Below are 23877 nucleotides of genomic sequence, written 5' to 3'. Positions count from 1 at the left end.
GCTAAAATCTCAGGGCTGAGAGTAATAGAGACATTACTGGTGTCCGCTCGAGTAAATCCTCGAACAACAGGATGACAGTGATACAGTGATTCACACACGCACACACACTCAGTATGTGTGTGAGGTGCTCAGAGGCTATGCCTGGCTCTTTTTTTTTTTTTTCTTTTTGGGTCACACTTGGCGATGCACAGGGGCTACTTCTGGCTTTGCACTCAGGAATTACTCCTGACGGTGCTCAGGGGACCATATGGGATGCTGGGAATCGAACCTGGGTCGGCCGCATGCAAGGCAAACGCCCTACCCACTGTGCTATTGCTCCACTCTAGCCCCCGGCTCTGTTCTTGTGGCACATTCCTGGCAGTGTGTTTGTTGGTCTGGGTGGCCTTTGTTGACCTTTGTTGGCCAGGTCACCATCCTGGCTCAGTTGGCTGATCTGTCTCTCCCCCTGAGATTCTATATTTTGCTCTTTTGGTTTTTAGGGCACATCTAGCAGTGCTCAGGGCTTACTCCTGTCTCTGGGATGTATCACTTCAGGTGACTGGTGGTGCTCAGGGGAAGATATGGGGTGCTGGGGATCAAATCTGGGCTGGCTGTGTTCAAGGCAAATACTGTGCCTACTGTATTGTTGCTCCAGCCCCTATAGTTTGTTCATTTTAAACAAATGGAACTACTACTTTAAAAACAACTAAAATTAATTGTGCTACCTTTTATGTTTTGAAATACATCAACATGTAATCTATTAAAATAAATTAATGAAAATATTTGGCGGTGGGCACTCTTAGCAGTGCTGGGGCCCTGTGCCACACTTGGTGATGCTTGCCCTGGGGACGTAAGACTATACCTGGCCGTGCTGGGAGGTGGGCCACAGTGTGGGGGGACCAAGAGCCTTGCATGCACAAAGGCTTAGGCTCTACCACTTGAGCTACATTCCTGACCTTAAAAACTCCTCATCCTAGTATCCTAGTGCCAGGGGTCACACCAAAGACCTCATATATAGAAGGTGAGTATTCTGCCACCAAGAAACAACCCCAACACTATTAACATGGTTTTTGTTTTGGCCACTAGGGCAGATGGTTCAATGCAGTACTTCTTGGACCCTGCAATGATGCAGATTACCACAGCCACCCAGAGGTGCTGGGGGGCCTCCAGAACTTTACCAAATGATGCCAGGAATTGAAGCAGGGGCAGGTGTGTGCAAGGCATAGATCTCAACCACTGTGCTATCTTTCTGGTAGCCCAAACATTATTTTGGTCGGGGGTTACACTGGTGTTGTTCAAGGCTCACTCCTGGTGCTATGCTCAGGGATCACTGGCAGTGGTGCTTGGGGGACCATATGCCATGCCAGTGTTAGGTATTAAATCTGGGCTGGCAGTCTGCAAGGCAAGGACCTTACCTCCTGCTTCCTGCTGTACTTTATCTCTACAGCTCCCCCAAGACATCTTTTTAAAAAGTCACTGTGTGAGGCTAGAAATGTGACTCAGTGGTAGATTTCATGAGGTCCTGGTTCACCAGGAAAAAAGGTCACTATATTCCTATAGTATGTGGAAGAACTTTATTTTTCGCATGACCTTCTTCAGTGTTGGAAAGGACAACAAAGATGCCCCTAGTTTATGAAGTTACTGTATTGTACCAGAGCCCCTACTGGGAGTTTTTTTTTTTGGGGGGGGTGAGGGGTGGGGACAAATACCAGAAGGTGCTTAGGGTTACTCTTAGCTCTGTACTCAGGAATCACTTCTAGTGGGCCCAGGGTACCATATGTGGTTCTGGGGATCAAACCTGGGTTGCCCACATACAAGGCAAGCACCCTACCCACTGTACTATCTCTCCAGCCCATATCTGTAACCACTTTAAATCCAAAATACCTTCTTCTCTCTTCAGGGGTTCTGGTAGTCAAGGCTAACCTTCTGTTCCAAGTGGAGCCATCTTAGTGGCACATAGTGAGCTGACCTGCTGATGTACACCACGTCAGATGCCATATGTATCATAAGAGTTGATTTGTGGTTAAGCAGCTTGTAAGAAAATCCCTCTGACTCTCAGTCTTTCTGGCTTTAGTGAATATGGTAAACGAACAACTCACACCATCTTTTCTTCCTGTCAAACAACAGGGCAACTGAAATGCCAGGATCTAAACAAAGCAACAAGGAAGACAGGGTCAGCCAGCACCCGTGCCGCGTGCCCTCACTCAGTAAGTGCTGCCACCACAGCCATCCATCAGGGCTCCAGAGAGGCCATGCAAAACTACAGCCGTTCTACAAAACCACGATGCCAAGTACAGCAATCTGAGTTATGGCTACTGTGGGAGTCTTAAGTCAGCTCTCGAGCAGGTCTGTCTGCCAAAACTGCTCTGCGTGGTGGCTAAGGCACTGTTTTAAAGAAGCAAACATCAAAGTGGGTCTCAGAGATAACTGCCCTAGGGAGGACGTATGTAGCTGACCCATGGGAAAAGGGAATCGAGCATACTTCTGCAGAGAAAGCCCTGCTTCATCCAACTTAATTCTCCCCAAATTCTTCCCATCCAGTGGTATGCTATAGCTGGCTCACATGGGCTTGGTCTAACAGGGCCAAAGGTAAATTGAAGTACTGTTGAGAGTCACTTGGCCTCAGGCTGGCAGCCGTGGCGGAATCACACATGTCCAACCCTACAAGTTACTCTCCTACCACCACTCACTTCAGCCACTTGTTAAATACTGTAGCAAGCCAAGGAATCAACAACTATAGAGCTAAAACTCTTTTTTCTTTCTTTATGGGCCATATCCGGCCGTGCTCAGGAATCACTCCAGGCAGTGCTTGGGGGATCATATTGGGAGCGGGTGATCAAACCTGGGTAGGCAGCATGCAAAGCAAGTACCCAGTGTATTTGCCCAAGCTCCTGAATCTCAGCTTTTCAAGATGAAAAAATTCTAGAGATCGCTTACACGATAGTAACCACAAAGTTAACATTACTGCATATATCAAATCAACTAAGGTGGAACTTTTTTTTTTTTTTTTTTTTGCTTTTTGGGTCACACCCAGCAATGCACAGGGGTTGCTCCTGGCTCTGTGCTCAGGAATTACTCCTGGCGGTGCTCAGGGGACCATATGGGATGCTGGGAATCAAATGCGGGTCGGCCGCGTGCAAGGCAAACGCCCTACCCACTGTGCTATCGTTCCAGCCCCTAAGGTGGAACATTTTGATATGTGTGGTTATATGGACAATACCTGGTGATGCTTGTCGAATGCTATTCCTGGATGGGTGGTTGGGGTTTGCGCCTAGTGGTGTGGAAGTAGGGGAGGGGATGAAGAAGACGGGTGACAGAAATCACATGGTCTGGGGTTGAGATCCCCATGTGTAAATGATGCACTCCCACCCTCCGTCCCTAGACCCTGGTTAATTGTCTTGGTTTGTTTCCTGAATCACACCTGGCAGCGCCCAGGACTATACTTGGCTTTGTGCTCAGGAGTCACTCTGGATGGTCACCATGCAGTGACAGAAAGTGAAGTAGGGTTGGCTGCCTGCACTTGCCTTGCATGCAGCCAACCCCAGTTTGAGCCTTGGCACTGCAAATAGTCCTCAGGGTATTTCCAGAAATAACGAGCTCTGAGCACTGCTGGGTGAGGCCCCCTTCCAAAAAAAAAAAACCCAAAAACCAAAAAAAAAAAAATAAATAAAAAGTGATTTAAGGGCCTGGAGCGATAGTACAGCAGGGAAGGCATTTGCCTTGCATGTAGCCGACCTGGGTTCAATCCTCAGCATCCCATATGGTCCTCCAAGCACTGCCAGGAGTACCAGGAGTAGCCCCTAAGCATTGCCGAGTGTGACCCAAAAAAGCCAAAAAAAAAAAAAAGTGATTTAATTAAAAACCATTAAAAACAAACAAACAAATTCACACCAAATTAGTTTCATTTCAGATAGAATAAGGGAGCTCTTAGAACACGTATTTAAATTACAGGTATAGATTTCCTATGCATTACTTTAGGACTTTAAAGTATTATGTGTAACATACAACACAAGTTTACATTCTTTAAAAACTTTTATTTTTATTTTATTTTATTTTATTTTGCTTTTTGGGTCACACCCAGCGATGCTCAGGGGTTACTCCTGGCTTTGCACTCAGGAATTACTCCTGGCGGTGCTTGGGGGACCATATGGGATGCCGGGGATCGAACCTGGGTCGGCCGCATGCAAGGCAAACGCCCTACCCGCTGTGCTATCGCTCCGGCCCCACATCCTTTAAAAACTTTTAAAAAAGAAAGAAAATAAGAAACTGGGACTAAAACAAAGACACCCTACTGGATGGGAGAAAATATTTGCATGTCACATATCAGATAAAGGGCTCATATCAAATATATATATGTGTGTGTATATATATGTATATATATATATAAATACAAAGTTCAACAACAAAACTAATAATCACATCTAGAAATGGGGAAAAGGGCCTGGACAAATTTATAGGTGGTTAAGGCATTTGCCTTGCATTCTGCTGACCCCGGCTTGAATCCCCAGCACTACATATGGACCCCCAGCACTGCCAGGGGCCACTCCTGAGAGCAGAGCCAGGAACAGTCCCTGAACACTGCTGAGTGTGCCTGACTTTTCCACTCTCCACATCCTCCCAAAAGGGGAAGAGAAAATGAACAGACACTTCCCCAAAGAGGACAGACAGATGGCCAGCAGACAGTATCAAAAAGTGTTTATCCTGACTTATTGTTAGGAGAATGACAATCAAAACAACAATGAGATATCATCTCACACGGGTGAGAATGGCATCTATCAAAGAAACTGGAAACAGGGCTGGAGATACAGTGCAGGGGGAAGAGTTTGCTTTGTATGTGTCCAACCTAGTTTGGATGCTGGCCTACAAATGGTCCCCAAGTACTGCCAGGAGTGATCCCTAAGCACAGAGCCAAGAGTAAGCCCTAGCACCACAACCATCGGATGTGGTCCAAAAATCAAAAAACAAATAGTTTGAGGAAAAACATGAACTTAGATTTGGCCATGACTTCTCTTTTCTTCCTTTCTTGGTCTTGTTCTGCTTTGCGTCCACATGCACCAGTTCTTAGGGGTTACTCCAATGCTTTATTTACAGGGTCACTCTAGGGCTAGGGATCAAACCTGCATATACAGCATGCGCTCCTGCCCCCGTAGCTATCTCACTGGTCTTGGTTTTCATGTTTTCTAATGGGGTTATACCCACAGATGTTCCGGGGCCACCAGGACCAAACCCAGAAAATGCTGCCTGGTAGAAGAGGGTAGCCTTGTGCAGGTTAGGCCTGTGCTCAAGCACTTGAGCTACTTCTCTGGTCCTCACTGTGGCTTTGACTTACATTCCCCCAATAATTATGGCTGCTGACATTTTTTCACGTGTTTTACTGGTCATCTTTGCTGAAACAATTGCTCAAATCTTTTGTCTAATCTTTATATTTCTTATTTTATTTTTGCCATTTTGGGTTTTTTTTTTTTTTTTTTGCTTTTTGGGTCACACCCAGTGATGCTCAGGGGTCACTCCTGGCTCTGCACTCAGGAATTACCCCTGGCCATGCTCAGGGGACCATATGCGATGCTGGGAATCAAACCCGGGTCGGCCGCGTGCAAGGCAAACGCCCTACCCACTGTGCTATCACTCCAGCCCGTTTTTCTTTTTAAGGTCATATCCAGTGGTGCTCAGGAGTCATTCGTCCACACTGTTCACAGTATCACTCCTCCTGGTGGTGCTCATGGGACTGTATGTGGTGTTGGGATTTGAACTAGGGTTGGCTGTGTGCTAGGCAAGACTTAACTCCCATATTGTCTTTCCAGTCATGGTCATAATTTCTTTTCTTTTTTTTTGCTTTTTGGGTCTCACCCGGCGATGCACAGGGGTTGCTCCTGGCTCTGCACTCAGGAATTACCCCTGGCGGTGCTCAGGGGACCATATGGGATGCTGGGAATCGAACCCGGGTCGGCCACATGCAAGGCAAACGCCTTACCCGCTGTGCTATTGCTCCAGTCCCCATGGTCATAATTTCTTAGATATGGCACCAAAAGTACAGGCAGCAAAAGAAAAATAGACTAGTTCTTCACTGTTTTTAGGTCACACCCGGCGATGCATAGGGGTTACTCCTGGATCTTAACTCAGGAATTACCCCTGGCAGTGCTCAGGGGACCATATGGGACGCTGGGATTAGAACCCGGGTTGGCCGCGTGCAAGGCAAACGCCCTACCCGCTGTGCTATCGCTCCAGCCCTACTAGTTCTTCACTGAAACAAAAAAACTTTAATGCATTAAGAAACACGTAGTCAATATAGTAAACATTTCACCCATTAAGATTAAAGAAAGTATTTACAAGCCACATATATGATGAATGATTACTATCCAGAATAGATAAAGAAGTCTTAAAACTCAATGACAAGGGCCAGAGAGATAGTATAGTTGGTAAGGCACTTGTTCTGCAAGTGGCTGACAGAGTTTGATCCCTTGTACCACATGTGGTCCCATCTAAGCACTGCCAGAAGTAATTTCTGAACAGAGCTAGGAGTAAGCTTTGAGTACCCTCTGGTATAACTCCTATGCTAAAATCAAAAAGAAAAATTTAGGGGAGAGATAGTACAGCGGGTAGGGAGCTTGCCTTGGAAGTGGCTAGGCTAACCTGGGTTTTATCCCCAGCATCCCACAGAGTCCTTGAGAACTGCCAGCAATGATTCCTGAGTTTAGAGTCAGGAGTAATCCCTGTGCACTGACTGCTAGATGTACCCCCACAAAAAAAAATAAATGAAAGATTTAAATGGTAAATACATACCTATTTCTACCCCACATATTCTACCCCACATATACAAAATAAAGTTTTACAATCAATCCCAAAAATGACACCTAGGTATACAATATAAAAATTAATGCAATTTATTCACTTGGAAGTGCATAATCAGTCATGCTGAGGGAATTAACTGATTAAAAAGCTTTGCCCTTCATGAAGTCAATGAGAATTAACCAGACAAAAAATGTCATCTATCTTCTGGACATCTGAAAAGAAACCCCAAAATGAGAGACTGGGCTACTGAAAATGAAGTAGGAATGGATTTACAAGTGTCACATTGAAAGGCCTCAAAAAGAAGCTGGAATGTATCTGAAGGTGGTCAGAATTAAAAAATTATCTCTTGTCAGAGAAAACAGCAGGCAGTTCTAGCCAACAGTCCTCTCTTAACTGCTATCTTAGCAAGTGCTATGAATTCCAGTTAACACCTATCTGCGGTGGTTGGATTTTATTTTAGGAGTACTTTAGAATCTACTTGGGGATTAAGTTCCTGATTCTTTTCTTACTAGTTAGTTTGCTGCTAAAACTGCTGGCTCTTCGGAAAGCTGTGAATACACTTAACATTAAGTGACATTAGTTCATAAGTGAAGAGAGAAGAGCCCCAACACATGCTGGAGATTAACAAAGCAGCCAAATACTTCTAATCTGAGAGGGCTAAGAATAAAACCAAGTACACCCTAATGCTTTCATTTAGCACCCTTCACAATCACAGAAGCAACAACTATTTTGAGGGCAGTTTTGAAAAGGGTCCCAGAATATTATCATTCTTCCTCTGCTCCCCAAATAAAAAGGATTGGTAAGAGAGGTAATGAGTATACACATTCTCGGAGAGTCAGAACTACACTTGGGATCATTCATACTCAGCATCACATCATGTTTACAGTAGGCATATAATTATTATTGAGGAACTGCTATCTCTCCCCCATTCCTGAATAGGCTTGGACACTCTCCCTCTACACAAAAATTGTCTCCTTCTGGCCCATGGACTCTTTTGAGAGTCACTTTCATCACTTCATTTAACTTTGAAAGAAGTTGAAGGAGGGTGAGGACATGTGTTTGCTAATCATCCTCTTCCAGATTGCCTCACGCGGCAGATCGGATTTTTATTATTGGTCTGTGACTGCAACTGCTGCAGAAAGACTTCAGCCTGACCTTCCCAAGCTGCTGAGGGATGAATACAGCACGTGGCTGGCAGAGAAAATTGTCTTCCTTCTTAATTTTTTAAGCAAAGCTTTTGGACTAGCCAGAACTGATGATGGTAAGAAAGTCACCCTTTGAATATACAAGACTCAAGATGTTCAATCTGTTAAATCATAGTTTGATACAATAAAACTTTGAACTGATCTAAAAGATAAAACGTAGCATCTCCAAAGCATTTCACAGAAGAGCAGCCTCATTAAAGGGCAGGTCTCAGGTCTACTCCATAAGCAAACGAGGACAGAAGGAAATGAAGTCCACTTATAAATGCAGTTTAAATATGAGGATGGGTACACAGCTGGCCTCATCAAGAGAACAGATATGTCAAAGGAAACAAATGATAGACTAATAGATCCTATCCATCTGGCTGAGTAGAGCCACTAGTAGGCATACTGAGGAACTTCTATTAGGAAGTCTTGTTTGGTGCTTCACTGGGTCAAACTAAGCAGGCTCTAGAACACTGAAACACATAGCTTTTTTGCTAGGAAGAGGTTCATGTAGACCCTCACCTTGTAGACACCCTGCACTCTCCCACTAGGGAGGTGGGTGGGATGGGAGAGGAACTGTGTACAGCCTGTCTCATTTTGTGCTTTTGTGTTGTTAGGGCTCAAGAGTCTCATTCTGAAACATCAAGTTCAATCCCAAGCCATGCTAAAGCCCCATCTGTACTTTATATAAACTCAGAGCTGAGGACAGGCACTTTGTGGGAAGGGAAAACCAGGGCAAACTCAAGGAAAACAGGCACACATACACAAGGCTAAATACATCTTCAGTTAAGTTCATACCATATAAAAACCGGCTCAGAAACAAATGCTTAAGGTAAACAGAACTCAACTTTAAAGAAATATGCACTGATAGGCGTTCTATTTATAAGAACCCCCCCCAAGGCCATGAATTAAGCTGAACTAAAGGTTTTTTCTAACTGGAAGTTTCATTCTATTCTAAATTTTCATTTTTTACTTTCAAAAACCAACATGACTCTCTTCCTAAAGTTTAAAAAAAAAACCTTCTCACCCACTCTAAAATAATAATTCACCAATTTTTCACCTACATATCTTCTACACAGTTAAGTAAACTCCTCATAGAGCACAAAGCAGAAGCCACATGCTATTTAAAGTACTATCAACAAATCCCTTACTAATTCCTCTTAGCAGCCTGGCACTTGTCTCTCCCACTAGACGCTCGGTTACAGAATCCTCTGCTGTCAGAGAAAGGGAACCCCTCAATCTCAGCTACCACACAGGTCACTCTGGGAAAAGCAGTGGCTTACCTGCTCCTCTGACAACTGGGATATGTGATTCACAGCAGCGTAAGATTCAATTTTGGGGTTAAAGTGGTTGATGATGGCTCTGAAACAAAGAATTAATGTTAACATAGCACTTCATGGAAGAGGATATTGAGGTCAAAGACAAATTCTGAGGGCTGGAGAGACAGCTCAAGAGGCTGCAATGCATGTGCTGATTATAGGAAGCCCAGGTTTGATCCCTGCTAACACATGATCTCTTAAGTACTTCTAGGAGTTACCTCCAAACTTAAGATGTGGCTACAATGTATGTATATGCTCTGATTGAGAGTACTAGCATATGGTAACAGCTATAAAAAGGAAACCATCATCTTATTGAGTGAGATCACAGGGAAGGTAAATTGCAAACTTTGAAATGGGAAGGGTTAGATAATTTATTAGAGAAAGAAATAGAACCAGGGGCTGGAGAGATAGTAAAGTAGGCAAAGCACTTGCCTTGCATGCGGCAGACCTGGGTTCAATGCCTGACACCCCATGTGGTCCTCTGAGCCCAGCAGGAGTTAGTTTTGAGTACAGAGCCAGAAGTAACTGCTGAGCACCACCAGGTATGGTCCAAAACAACAACAACAAACAACAACAACAAACAACAACAAACAAAAGAGTAGAGTCAAGGATCTCTGCTCTGCAAATAAACTAGGGGAAATCCCAACACTAGACTTAAGAAAAAACAACAGCAACAAAAGAGTAGAGTCAAGGATCTCTGCTCTGCAAATAAACTAGGAATCCCAACACTAGACAAGAAAAAAAAAAAGAAAAGAAAAAAAAAAGAAAAACGAAACCCCACAAAGAAATCAACCCTAAACCAAGCGACCTTAATATAACAAACAGGACCTAGGGGGCTGTCCACTAGGGGGCCCTGGCGTTTCAGTCAGAAAGAAAAGTCCACTCTGACTTGGAGACTCCTTCAGTCAAATTGGGCTAACAATTGTAGGCCAAAAAAACAGCCTCTGAAGATACTGAGATGATCTAGACTCAGAACCAATCTTCATACTTATTAATATCTGAAACCAAAATTTTACTTTGGGTGAGTTAAATCAAGTGATTGCTTTTTCTTTTTCTTTTTGGGTCACACCCGGCGATGCACAGGGGTCACTCCTGGCTCATGCACTCAGGAATTACTCCTGGGCAGTGCTGGGGGACCATATGGGATGCTGGGAATAGAACCCGGGGCAGCCGCATACAAGGCAAACACCCTACCTGCTGTGCTATCACTCCAGCCCCAAAACTGACTGCTGTTTTAAAAACTCTATCACTCCCTCCTACTCAAGGTCACCAAGTGCTACCAAGTTGGCATCTTAAAAATCACTAAAATCTGGGGCTGGAGTGATAGCACAGTGGGTAGGGCGTTTGCCTTGCACGCGGCTGACCCGGGTTCGATTCCCAGCATCCCACATGGTCCGCTGAGCACGGCCAGGGGGTAATTCCTGAGTGCAGAGCCAGGAGTGACCCCTGAGCATCGCTGGGTATGACCTAAAAAGAAAAAAAAAATCACTAAAATCTGAAATAAATTTCTCTAAAACCAATGCCTTGATAATAAGTCCTTGTCACTTCTTGTTTGGTACAACAGGGCAAAAAATGGTTTGAGGCTACAGGTTTTAGCTTGAGTTCATAGTTACATAAAAATGACTAAATAAATGAGAAGAGGAACTGCAGAGATAGTCCACAATAAAATAAAAATAATTAAATGAGAAACGGGCTGTAGGCTAAGACACTTGTCTTACACATGACAAACCCCAGTTGGATCAGCGATACCACATACGTACGGTTCCTTGAGCACCACCAAGAGTGATCTCCGAGTGCAGAGCCAGGAGCAGGCCTACTGCTGGTGTGGTCCAAACCTTCCCCCCACCTAACCCTCACAAGTAAATATATAAAAAATAAGTTCTTTTAAGAAAATATTTTCAAATTTTGCTGCAGACACTCTGCCCCCTTTCTGAGTTGGAGTTTAATAATACCCATTCCAATGGTGAGGTTGGAGGGGCTAGGCTGAGTGACTTATTTCCAAAGAGTAAAATAACCAAAGAGAAAAAGAGTAACTTTACAGTAAAGACACAGGGAAAATTGTCAATATTTTGAATAATGAAATTTGAGAACCTGTTATAGACCAGAGCATATGGGGGAGACAGGATAACTAAGCATAATATAGGATTTTGCACTGGACCTAGACCAGAAAGAGAAAGAATTTCAACATAGTATGGAATGGACTCTGTGTACTATTTTTGCTTTTTTCTATCATTTTAAAATTATTTCCCCAAAACTGTATTAACTTTTATGTGTAATGGATAATAAATATAATATTAACACAAATTATAATAATTATAAACCATTTAACTGAATTCAAGTAACAAAAGTATAAATCAGAAACTTAAATCATGATTTAGAATCTTAGTTTGATCACTTGTGATTCTGAGTAATTTCTGGAAGTCTATGTCTCATGAGAGGAATAAAGTAGGAATAATACCTATCATATTACTAAACACAACACCTAGGAACAGCACATTAGAGGCATACAAATGTTTGTTGTTGAAGTGTGACTAAATCTTGGGAGGCCTTTAACACATTTATGTAATAAAGCAATGTCAACTATCTAGTGCAATTCCTGGTACACAGCTGGTACTCAATAAATATTCAATGAATGAATAAATCAAATAGGATAGAAATGGGTCAGGAAAAAGAGGCAAGTTCTGGTAACAATCTTTTCCCAGAAAATACCAAGAAGGTTAGAGATATGGTTTGCAAGTTAAGACTGTGGCTTGGTCTAAATAAATCCAAAGTTGGAAAGAATTTGTAAACAAGTAGGAGTCAAATACTTTTCTCATTCAGAAAGTAAAGTCTGAGGACCTTGGGAGGAGCACCACAGTCCATGCACAGGAAGGAAAAGCCAATCTTAGTGAGAAGACTGAGAGAGTTCGTTAGAGGAACTGAGAATCCCTCCAAGCCTCACAACAGCCCCAACTTAGACTTTGAGTCCCGATGTCTAGCACTCAAAAATAACAGGATTGAAGGGAAGAAATACAGTAAGCAAATAAATTTGTTAGACCTCAGCTATAGCAAAAGTGAGTCTGCACTCCGTAAAGACACTGATTTCACATTTTGTAATTATTCCCCTTAAATTTCAAACCCCACTCCTTCTCTTCCCTGCGCTTATGTTGTTGCTACAACGACCAGGGTTGCACATTAGGTTATAGTACTTGTATACTTGGCCAACGTGCTCACCTAGGGTTCCAATTTTTTATTGGTTCAGTAGCACCCCATGACTCCCTGAGCAAGCATTGATTAGAAGTACCCTTGGAGTAGTGATCCAGAAGTATTCCCCGAGCACCACCAGGTCTGGCTCCCAAACCAAATAAATACATTATAAACTATAAAATTATTTTTTATTGTTGCTGGGGGTGGGACTTAAATCACACTTAGCAGAATTCAGGGCTTACTCCTGGTTCTGTTCGTAGAGATCACTTCTGGTGGTGCTTACGGGACCATATGTATTCCCAGGGGCTGAACCAGGGTCAGCCTCATGCAAGGCAAGTGCCTTACTCCTGTACTATCTCTCCAGCTTAAACACTGTAAACTTGGGGCAGGAAGAAGTTTGCCTTGCATGCGGCCGACACGGGTTTGATTCCCAGCATCCCATATGGTTCCCCGAGCACCGTCAGGAGTAATTCCTGAGTGCAGACCCAGGAGTAACCCCTGTGCATTGCCGGGAGTGACCCAAAAAGCAAAAAACAAACAAACAAAAAAATTGTAAACTTTTTGCTTTCATTTTTTAAACTATTATATACACATTTTAAAAAACTATTTAAATTTTTGGGGCCGGAGCGATAGCACAGCGGGTAGGGCGTTTGCCTTGTACGCGGCCGACCCGGGTTCGATCCCCAGTATCCCATATGGTCCCCCAAGCACTGCCAGGAGTAATTCCTGAGTGCAAAGCCAGGAGTAACCCCTGAGCATCGCTGGGTGTGACCCAAAAAGAAAAAAAAACTATTTAATTTTTTTTAAAATTTTACTTTAAAATTTTAAAAGAAAATGCAAGATAACATTCATGATCTTGGGTTAGGCAATGGTTTCTTAGCTAAGATGCCAAAAGTACAAGTGACAAAAGAAAAAGTAGGTCAAGAAATGGGACATTACTCATATGTGAGAAATAAAGATACAAAGTAAGGGAACAGAAAATGTCCAACAGAAGCAAACCTTTAGATCAAACCACAGAACTGAGGGTACCATGGTTGTGCAGGGGTGCGATAGAGTCCAATGGACTCTGGTGGAGGAATATTGGCACTTTGGTGTTGAGTGTAGCTGTCGTGATATTGTATTTCTAAAACACACAGTACCTCAATAAAAACTAAATTAAAAAGAAAAGTAGGTCAAGCTTGAAAAAATTTTGTGCTTTAAATGATACCATCAGAAAGTGAAAAGACAACCCAAAGAATAAGAGACAGCATTTGCAAATTACATGTATAACCAGGAATTCCAATAAGATATCACTTCACATTCACCAGAATGGGTATATAAAACCGATAGCAGTAAGTGCCAACAAGGTGCTGAAAGAATTAGAACTCTCATACATTGCTAGTGAGACTGTGAAACAGTGAAAGATCAAGTGTAAAACAGTAGCAGGTAAAGTGGCTTAGCATTTCCTCATATTTATATAGAGTTACCAAAAGGATCCAGAAATCAGTCCGAGATACATTCCCCAAGAATGAAAATATTATGTCCACACAAAAACTGATTTACAGGGCTGGAGCGATAGCACAGCGGGTAGGGCGTTTGCCTTGCACTCGGCTGACCCGGGTTCGATTCCCAGCATCCCATATGGTCCCCCGAGCACTGCCAGGAGTGGTTCCTGAGTGCAGAGCCAGGAGTAACCCCTGAGCATTCGCTGGGTGTGACCCAAAAAGAAAAAAAAAAAACATAAAAAAAAACTGATTTACAAATATTCTTAGGTGAATTAATCACAGTAGCCAAAATGTAGAAATAACAAAAATACTCATTAACTACAAAATGGATAAACAAAATGTGGAACAGTTATAATAAAATATTAAGCCATAAAAAGAATTATGTAAACCAAAAACTACTACAATAAGGATGAACCATAGCACTGTAGCACTGTTGTCCCGTTGTTCATTGATTTGCTCGAGTGGTCACTAGTAATGTCTCCATTGTGAGACTTGTTACTGTTTTTGGCGTATCGACTATGCCACGGGTAACTTGCCAGGCTCTGCTGTGTGGGCGGGATACTCTTAGTAGCTTGCCAGGCTCTCCGAGAGGAATGGAGGAATCGAACCTGGGTCGGCTACATGCAAGGCAAACACCCAACCCGCTGTGCTATCGCTCCAGTCCAAGGATGAACCATAAGAATACATTAAGTGAAATAAGCCAGATACAAAGGCCATATAGTGTATGATTCCATTTATAGGGAAGGTACAGAACAGGCAAATTTAGAGAATTAGAAAGACAAGTGGTTGCTTGGGCTGAAGGAAGGGTTAAAGGAGGATTGACTACTATTTGGTATTGAGTACCTAATGTAGAAAGAGAAAATATTCTCAAATTAGAGAGTGTGGTGATGGTCATCTAATCTTATGAATGTATTAAAAAAAAGTGTTATACATATTAAAAGTCTCCTTGTCAAAGCCAGAGTGATAGGACAGCGGTTATGGCATTTGCCTTGCAGTGCTGGTCTGGGTTCAGTCCCTGGCACCCCATACGGCCCCATAGTCCAGCGGGAGTGATCTCTGATACTGGTGTGATGGGGTTGTGGTCGGGAATAACGTTGTAAATTATAGTACCTCCATAAAAAAATTGATAATAAAAAGTCTCCTTGTCTAGTTTTTTTTTTTTTTTGGTGGGTAGGGGCTACAGCTGGTGGTGCTCAGGAACTTCTCCCAGGGATGGTGGGGAAAGGGGCACACAGTCCCGGGGATGGCAAAGCATGCTGAGCTTTGCCAACCAGACATTGAGCCATCACCCAGCCCCAGCTTCAGCTCCAGCACTCCTTGTTAAGCTGCTTCCCTGAACAGGGACTGGTCAGGACTGGTATCTAATTCTACAAAACATTCATGGAACTCAGCGTACTTTGGTCAGATAACTTTTCTAGAGTTTTGGGGTTTTTTGAGGGATAAGGGGCACATCTGGCAGTACTCAGGGCTTACTTCTGACTGTGCTCAGGGATTACTCCTAGTGGGGCTCAGGAGTGCCGGGGATAGAACTCAGGTCAGACACATGCAAGGTATGTACCCTACCTGCTGTATTATTACTGTGGCCCAGGAAAGATACTTTCTATTTTGTTTATTATTGGGCCACACTGGATAATCAGGGATTACTCCTTATTTGGTAATCAAGGGGTTACTCCCAGAGATGCTTGGGGGTTCATGCAGTGCCAGAAACTAAATCCAAGCCTCCTGCATGCAAAGCATGTGATCTAGCTCTCTGAGTTGTCTCCTCAGTCCCAAAGAATTTAATTGTAACTACTCTTTACGAGCTCTTAATCAAACTGGAATTAAGAGCTTCATGGACCAAATTAATTTTGCTCACCAATAAATTCTCAGGTCTTTAGCAAAATGCCTGGCATATTGAAGGATTAGTCTAAAAAGGGTTTTTGTTTGTTTTATTTTGGGGGGCCACACCTGGTTGTGCTCTGGGCTTACTCCTGGCTCCGAGCTCAGGAATCACACCTAGTGGAAATCAGGGTATGATATAGTGTACTGGGATCAAATTCGGGTCAGCTGCATGCAAAGAAAATGCCCTACCTGCTGTATTATTGCTACAGCTCTAAGAAGGGTCTTTATTGGTGCTGATGGAGTGCACGGTGATGCTCAGGGTTGCATTCCAGGAACTGAACCCAGACCTCAGACATGCAAAGTATGCTTTGCATGAGCTCAGTCCACAGAGCTGTCTCTCCAGCCCTAAAAAGGATTTTCATTTAGTCCCATCACAAGTAAGGAGATCCAAGATTAGCATCCTTCCAAAGTATGAAAATAACAACAACAATAAAAAAATGCTTAATCAACAACTCCAGAAAAAAAGGTGGTTTTGACATGAACAGTTGTTTTCAAAGGAAAAACAAAAGTTGTCACTGAAAACAGTAAAATGAAAGCGTTCTCAATCTCTTATATCATACCTGGGCAGTAGAAAAAAAGCTTTTTGACTTTTCTTTTTTTGCTGGGGATGGGGGCAGGTGGTGAGGTGGAGGAATCAAACTTAAGTTGGCAATGTGCAAGGCAAACACCTTGTACTATCTCTCTGATCCTTCCTGGCATTATTTTATTAAAGTAATCTAGGAGCTGGGGAGGTAGCTCAAAGGTCAGGGATATATGCACTGCCATGTGCAAGGTTCCGAGTTCTAATCTTCAGCACAGTGTTCCCCACCAAAACTGCTGGTGTAGCCCTGGAGGGCCTGAAAACCATTGGGCCTCAGGAATCACATCATAGGACCTTAGCATTGAGCGAACACTGGCTAAGAATCATTCCCAGGGCCCTGAACACTGCCTAGGCCATCTCCTCCAAAGATTACCTTCAGAAAGTGTCCATGTAGGTGGACGGAGTGGGGGAATGCACTATATTCTCAGAGTAAGTTTGCTAATGCTAATAATTAGTGTCAAATGGGAAAAGAAAAAGATGGGGCTGGAGCGATAGCACAGCGGATAGGGCGTTTGCCTTACATGCGGCCAACCCGAGTTCAATTCCCAGCATCCCATATGGTCCCCTGAGCACTGCCAGGAATAATTCCTGAGTGCAGAGCCAGAAGTAACCCCTGTGCATTGCCAGGTGTGACCCATAAAGAAAAAAAAAAAACAGACAAGTCATAGTAAATGGAAAGAGCCAGCAACAGTGAGGGGTGGCTCTGTACCCAAAGCACCTCTAAGGGCAAAAATCTGGGCCACCCTTCAAGGCAACTTTTCTGACTCCTGAAGACAGAGGTCACTTATACAAACTGAAGCAAAATGCAGTGGACAGATGGTACACCAAGGCTGAGTTGCAAACTGGCTGGGGATTTCTTGGTCCACTTTTGACTTATCTGACTGATGACTGCAAAGCAGCTTTCTTTATCCTAGTGCTGGGTGGATGACTGTTGAGACACACAGCTAATGCCCAACTTACCTAAGAAAAACATGCAAGTATTACCTTAACACAGAAGGCAAGGTAGCTCAAGGGAAAATGTGGGTTTGTCCTCATAAACAGTCTAAATTTAGAGCAAATCCCCAAAGATAAAATTTCCAGCAATCAAAAAATCCTCAGCTATTTCGCATTGCATTCAGGATCTTTCATGAAAAAAAAAAGATAATAGTTTCACCTGGAAGCCTAGAATACAGAGATTCTTGTTCCCTTACCTAGACATTCAAAGAAAACAGAATATCTCTAAAAACTACTATGTAAATCCTTCTGGAAGTATGAGAATAAAAAGATGTAAAGGGTGTTTCATTTTCATTTTCTGATTTATTATTATATTATTTTTGCTTTTAGGGTCTCAGAGGTGTCCAGGGCAAGTGCTCTACCACCAAGCTACATCCCTAGTCCTAGGCAAAGGTTATTTACATGAAAGTTTCTTTTCTTTTCTATTTTTTTCTTTATGGGTCACACCTGGCAATGCACAGGGGTTACTCCTGGTTTTACACTCAGGAATCACCCCTGGCAGTGCTCAGAGGACCATATTGGATATACTGGGAATCAAACCTGGGTCAGCCATGTGCAAGGCAAACACCCTACCAGCTGTACTATTGCTCCAGCCCCTACGTGAAAGTTTCTATGGCTTTAATTCTTTTCAGTTTCACCCTGAAACTATTTTTATAAGGCGACCAGATTTGGACCCAATAAAGACCTTAAATGGAGAGTATGCTTTTCATGCTGTAGGTCCAAGTTTGATGTGAAGCACTATATAATTTTCCCATGGAACAGACACACATACACACAAACACTCCCCCCAAAAGGCTAACAATGGGTAAATATTGAAGCCTGATAAGCCCCATTAAAGTATCACTGTCGCCATGAACAGCAATGACATGATATATATCATATATATCACAGAGATATACACACATATGTATACACATATATGTATACTGTGTATACACGCATACATATATGATATAACAAGCAAGTCTTTAGAAGAAATCCTGTTTCTTGGGGCCTGGAGAGATAGTACAGTAGTTAAGGCACTTGCCTTGCATGTGGTCATCTGAAGTTCAATCCCTAGCATCCCATATGGTCCCCTGAGGAGTAATTCCTGAGCACAGAGCCAGGAATAACCCTGAATATTACCACGGGTGTGACCAAAAACCAAACCAAACCAAACAAATAAAAATACTACAATGGTATGGCGCTTGCCTTGCACATGGCCAACTCATTTTCAATCCCCGGCATCCCATATGGTCTCCTGAGCACTGCCAAGAGTCCTTCCTCAGTGCACAGCCAGGAGTAACACTTGAGCATAGCTGGGTTTTGTTCCCCACACCCCCCAAACCCTGATTCTTGGGCCAGAGAAACAGAACAGAGAGTAAGGCCCTTGCCTTGCAGAGAGATTTGATCTCCAGCACCACCTATGGTCCACCAGGAGTGATCCCTGACCACTGGGCCAAGAGTGAGCCCTGAGCATCCCTGGGTGTGATCCAAAAACAGAATTCAAAAATCTTGATTCTGGGGCTGGAGCGATAGCACAGCGGGTAGGGCGTTTGCCTTGCACGCGGCCAACCCGGGTTCGAATCCCAGCATCCCATATGGTCCCCTGAGCACCGCCAAGGGTGATTCCTGAGTGCATGAGCCAGGAGTGACCCCTGTGCATTGCCGGGTGTGACCCAAAAAGAAAAAGAAAAAAAATCTTGATTCTTTTACTTTTATGCTGTGTGATCTTGGGCAAGAGATCAGCCTCTGAGTACCAGTTTCTGCATCTCCTTCAATTTCCTTTCCAAAACTTTCCTCTGTACTTTCTTACCTCTAACTTGCTCTAAACAAAACTCCTCCAATTCCATCCCTAGCGAATTCCCCCTTCTGAGACCAAAAGCCCAATAGGGTGATTTATATTACAGAGCATATTTTCAAATATCTGGAAATAAAGAAAACCAACATTCATTCTAGGCTTCTACCTAGAAAAACGTCAAACAGGTTGAAGAATGGATAAAGATATCTAAGTAGTATGTGGAAGCAGTTAAAATAGTTCACCTGAGGTTGGGTTACTTAATTTTAAACTAACATTTCTTTTCAGCTTCATGATTGCCCCACATACTCTCATTTCATGCAGTAATAAGTTTCCTTCTTCATGGAGTCAATGAATCTTCAGCCCATCTAATTCAGCAGCAACAAAAAAAGCAATTTCCCTTGATGCCTGTTAACAGCAGTGCATTACAAGCCTCAGAGACTCTGCTGATTAACATTAAACAAAATAAAACTCAAATAAGAATACCTTCTAACCTTTTCACTTTGAAAACTATATAGTCAAAACTTCACCAACTGACCTGCTACAACATCTAACGTGTTTTCCTGAACCAGGCTATTGTTGTTTTGCCAATGTTCTCTTTTTTAAAAAAATTTTTAAATTTTATTTTCATAAAGTTTGTTCACACTAATTGATTACATTCAATGTTTCAACTCCAATCCCATCACCATTACACCTTCCCACCACCATTATTTCAAATTTACCTAATATCACTCAAGCTTGCTTGCCACATGCAGATGCTAGATAATTTATTTTGTACTGTTTGTTATGAATAGCATGAGATGTCACTCCTGGAATTCTAAAATTTTAAATAACTGGGGTCCGGAGACATATCTACCGTGAGCTAATCGGTTCCAAGATTCATTTGTGAGTTTCTGGATCATGGCCATTAATGAACTTAAATGGCACCTGGAGGCAGTTCGTGGGCATGACAGCAAGGACCTCAAAGAGGCAGAGATGGGAAGGAGTGGCCCATCCCTGATCCCTTGAGGCTTGGAGTTTTCAGTCACTGGTCCCACATACCTGGTTTTTCATTGGGTTCTGGAAGTTCAAGGCTGCCAGGATTCATTTGGGGCAGGTGGAGGGACCTGCTCTCATCTGAAGCACCCCGGTGAAGTCAGCCTGGCACAAGGTTCGGCGACATCTCTGGGTGAGCCATTCAGTTCCGAGATTCATTTATGAGTCTCTCTTGCCAGTGATCTCTTTCCTTGTATTTTTAGGCCACATATGGCAGTACCTTAGGATCACATAGTGCTGGTATCCAACCCAGGCCTTCTGTATATAAAGCACACACTCCAGCCCTTTGAGCTACGCCCCCTGCCCCAACCCCCTTCCCTGATCTCTTTCCTTATACCACTGTTCCTATGGTTATTCTGTTCAGGATCAGAAACTCAAAGTGGAACCTTATTATAGAAGGCATATTGGGGGTGGGGCACAGGGTGGCCATGGTGTGGAGAGTGTCATACCCAGCACTGCTCAGGGCTTATTCCTGGCATTCATGATCACTCCTAGTGGTGCTCAGGGGACCATATGTGGTCATGAGGATTAAACCAGGGCCATCCACATGCAAGGCAAGCACCTTACCCACTGTACTATCTCTCTGGACCCTAGAAAGCACTTTGACAACCATCAGGAAGGAAGATCTGTTGATCAGTAAAGCAGTTATTTACTCTGTGTAAACTAACCTAATTACTAAAGAGAATTTATGTGTATGCCTTAATGTACTAGTTGAAAATCATGGAACAGGGAATGTGTATTACTGACTACACCATAGTACCTTTCATATTTTAACCTGGAAAGTGATTTGGGTCAGCACTGCTTTTTATTTTGAGGAAAAAGAAAAGTCATACCAGACACATTATTTGTCTACTGAGATAATGATTAGTCACTATTCAATGACTGCTTTCATTCAGGACTGCACTGGACAAAGGGCCACAATTCACTGAACTGCAGGGAAAGCGGGAACAGTTAATATGTCTGAAATATACACACCCACTCCTGGGGGACAGATGTCTCATTTATAAAGCTGTGTGTATGCTCTGTGTTGGGCAGCTTGGGTTTTCTATCTGGATGCATGACTTTGTCCAACGGAGGTTTCCACCTCATCAGCAGTTGGAAATTAAGCAATTGGTTACAGCTACTTTGTTTGAAAAACAAACAAACCTCTAGCTATGAGGACCCAAAGACAGATTTAAGTCCAACAAAATGCCACAGACTTTACAACTTGGCTAAATTATCTTCTCTAGCACCACCATAAGAGAAGAGTAAAATTTCTTTCTGCTTCAGATATCAGCCTGACATGTTTTCACTATTTCAACGTTCACAATAAATATTGATGGATTAGAATGAATCACAAGACTTGAAGGAAACACATAGTCAAATAACCTATTAACACTCCCACCAAAGATGTCACTATAAGGGAGGTGTCTCAAGGGTTTGACTCTGCACCACATGGTCTTCCTTTATAATAGCTTTCTCTCAATAAATAGGCTCCAACTTTCCTAAGGAACAAAATACCTACAGAATTAGCCTATCCCGACCTGCTCAGATCCTTAGTCTGTACTCAGATTCCCTTACTCCATCTTTAGTGGCAGGCCAGTTGCTGGCAGAATTCCTGGAATATAAACTATTGACAATAGGTTTGGCCCTGAATAGCCTAACTCTAGAAGCAGGATTCTACATTCACAGAAATAAAAAGGAACAAAGCAGGCCAAGCAAAAATGCCAATTAGATTTTCTGTCAACACTTCAGACAATAAGAAAATCTTAATACACATCTGCTAGGACTTCTGAGGCAGCAGAAATCAGCTCAAAACCCCAAGAAATAATCTGATTTTAATTAATGGTAAACATTCCAATCCTTTGAATGTGACTGGCGAGAATTTTATAAAAACCGGCATAAGCCCAAAAAAAAAAAAAACCCCAGAAGTATTTTAATTACAACTCATTTTCTCTATCCCAATTAATTATGACATTTAACTTTTAAGCATGGGAATGCAGAGAACAGGAGGGGGAAAAAAACACCCAAATCTCCAACAGCTAGCAATTGACCATGGTTGGCTTCCTGTCCTATCATTCAAAAAATAGAAGGATGGGGGAAGCATGAGCATAAAGATGTATGGATCTGTAACTGTACCCTCACGATGACTCTCTAATTAAAAATAAACTAATAAAAAAAATAAAAAAAAACAAAAAAAAAACAAAAAATAGAAGGAGGTGAGGCCAGACAGACAGAACAATGGGGAAGGCATGGCACTTGCCTTGCATTCAGCTGACCTGGGCTTAATCTCTAGCACCAGATACAGCCCCCAGATCACTGCCAGGAGTGATTTCTGAGTGCAGAGCTAGAAGTAACCCCTGAACATTGCCAGGTGTGGCCCCCAGACAAACAAACAAAGAACCACATATGGTCCCCTGAGCATTGTCAGGAGTTGCCCTTGAGCAGAACCAGGAGTGACCCCTGGGCAGCATCCAGTATGCCTCCCCGCAACAAAAAACAAAAAACAAAACCCAGAAAGAGAATATTTAAATGAATCACATGCTAGAGAGGCAAATTTTTCTGTGGATCTCCATACTAGAGAGAAAAAAAGGCACAGAGATCTTATTTTTAGAAAAGCTGTGCATGTACCTCAATGACAGAAAGGGAAGAATGGGGATCTTGGTGGACAGAGAAGGAGAAAGCTGTCAAGATTTCTGAGCAGTCCAGTGTGGGCCATATGGCCACCACCCTAGAAAGAAGTGGCCCTGATGTTCACATACAGGAGAGAGGGGATGATGGCCATATGGATCACATACGGTTTTCAAGAACGCCAAGCAAAGAATGAAATTAAAAGACATGGAAAGAGGTTTATGCTCCATCTCAGGGGGGCCTTTTAGAACACCTCAGGAAAGGCAATCAGCTAGTCTGCCAAAGTAATTAAGCCAGCGAACATTTACCATAAAACCTACATCAGTTAAGTGAACAGAGATGAATCTTATTACAGTGCACTGTCAACTCAGAGCCTGCAGGTGCTAACCACTGAGACGTGGCATTACTCGGCCCTGGCTGCTGGCCCGCGCACTGTGACAAAGACTTTCGCTGTCTTGTCAGCTCCAAACACACAGGCTATTTTCACCTGCCCTGGCAATGACCATCTTTTCTTCAGAAAGGACCTAACATCAATGATTTCCTCTAAGGAAACCAGGGCATTGTATGGGCATGTGGCAGGGTTGGCTAGAGAAAGGAACCTTGAGAGGCCAAGAGGCTAATTGTGGGTCAGAGAAAGTGGGGAAGCTATTTCAATGAGTAAGGTAAGGAGAATGGAGACTTTAGAAAATCAAGAGTAAATGAAAAAGGGCCAGGGAGATAGCTCGGTTATCTCCTTACAGGAGTACCTCCTTACAGGCGTAGGCCTCTAAGTTCAGCTCTTGATGCTGCTGGCATGTGCTATAAGCACAATGCTAAGCACAATCTTGGCAGCTCTGCTGTCTATGACCCCTGGAGATTCAAGGGATTTCTGGCTGCAACACAGCTAGACATCCCTTGCACAACTAAAGAGTGCAACCCTTGGTGAGCGTAGGGCAAAGAATACAACTAAAGAAGTGCAATTTTTGGCCAACACCACAACCTGATTTTTTTTTTTTTTTTTTGCTTTTTGGGTCACACCCCGCAATGCTCAGAGGTTACTCCTGGCTCTGCACTCAGG

General features: G+C 43.0%; 1 protein-coding gene across 2 annotated transcripts in view; it reads right to left on the bottom strand.

Moving 5' to 3' along the window:
• The window catches only part of ARMH3 (armadillo like helical domain containing 3), a 200653-nt gene that overhangs the window by 18000 nt on the left and 158776 nt on the right, over positions 1 to 23877 (bottom strand). Inside the window, exon 24 of one of the 2 annotated variants that reach the window (XM_055119462.1) lies at positions 9239 to 9317. The exons of the other annotated variant lie outside the window; for it this stretch is intronic. Coding sequence (XP_054975437.1) covers positions 9239 to 9317 — 79 coding nt within the window. The remainder of the gene's footprint in view (positions 1 to 9238; positions 9318 to 23877) is intronic. 2 annotated transcript variants of the gene reach the window in all.

The sequence above is a fragment of the Sorex araneus genome, chromosome 11 (genome assembly GCF_027595985.1).
Source record: "Sorex araneus isolate mSorAra2 chromosome 11, mSorAra2.pri, whole genome shotgun sequence".
Classification (NCBI taxonomy): Eukaryota; Metazoa; Chordata; class Mammalia; order Eulipotyphla; family Soricidae; genus Sorex; species Sorex araneus.
The sequence above is the reverse complement of the archived record's forward strand: the minus strand, read 5'-3'. Positions and strand labels throughout refer to the sequence as shown.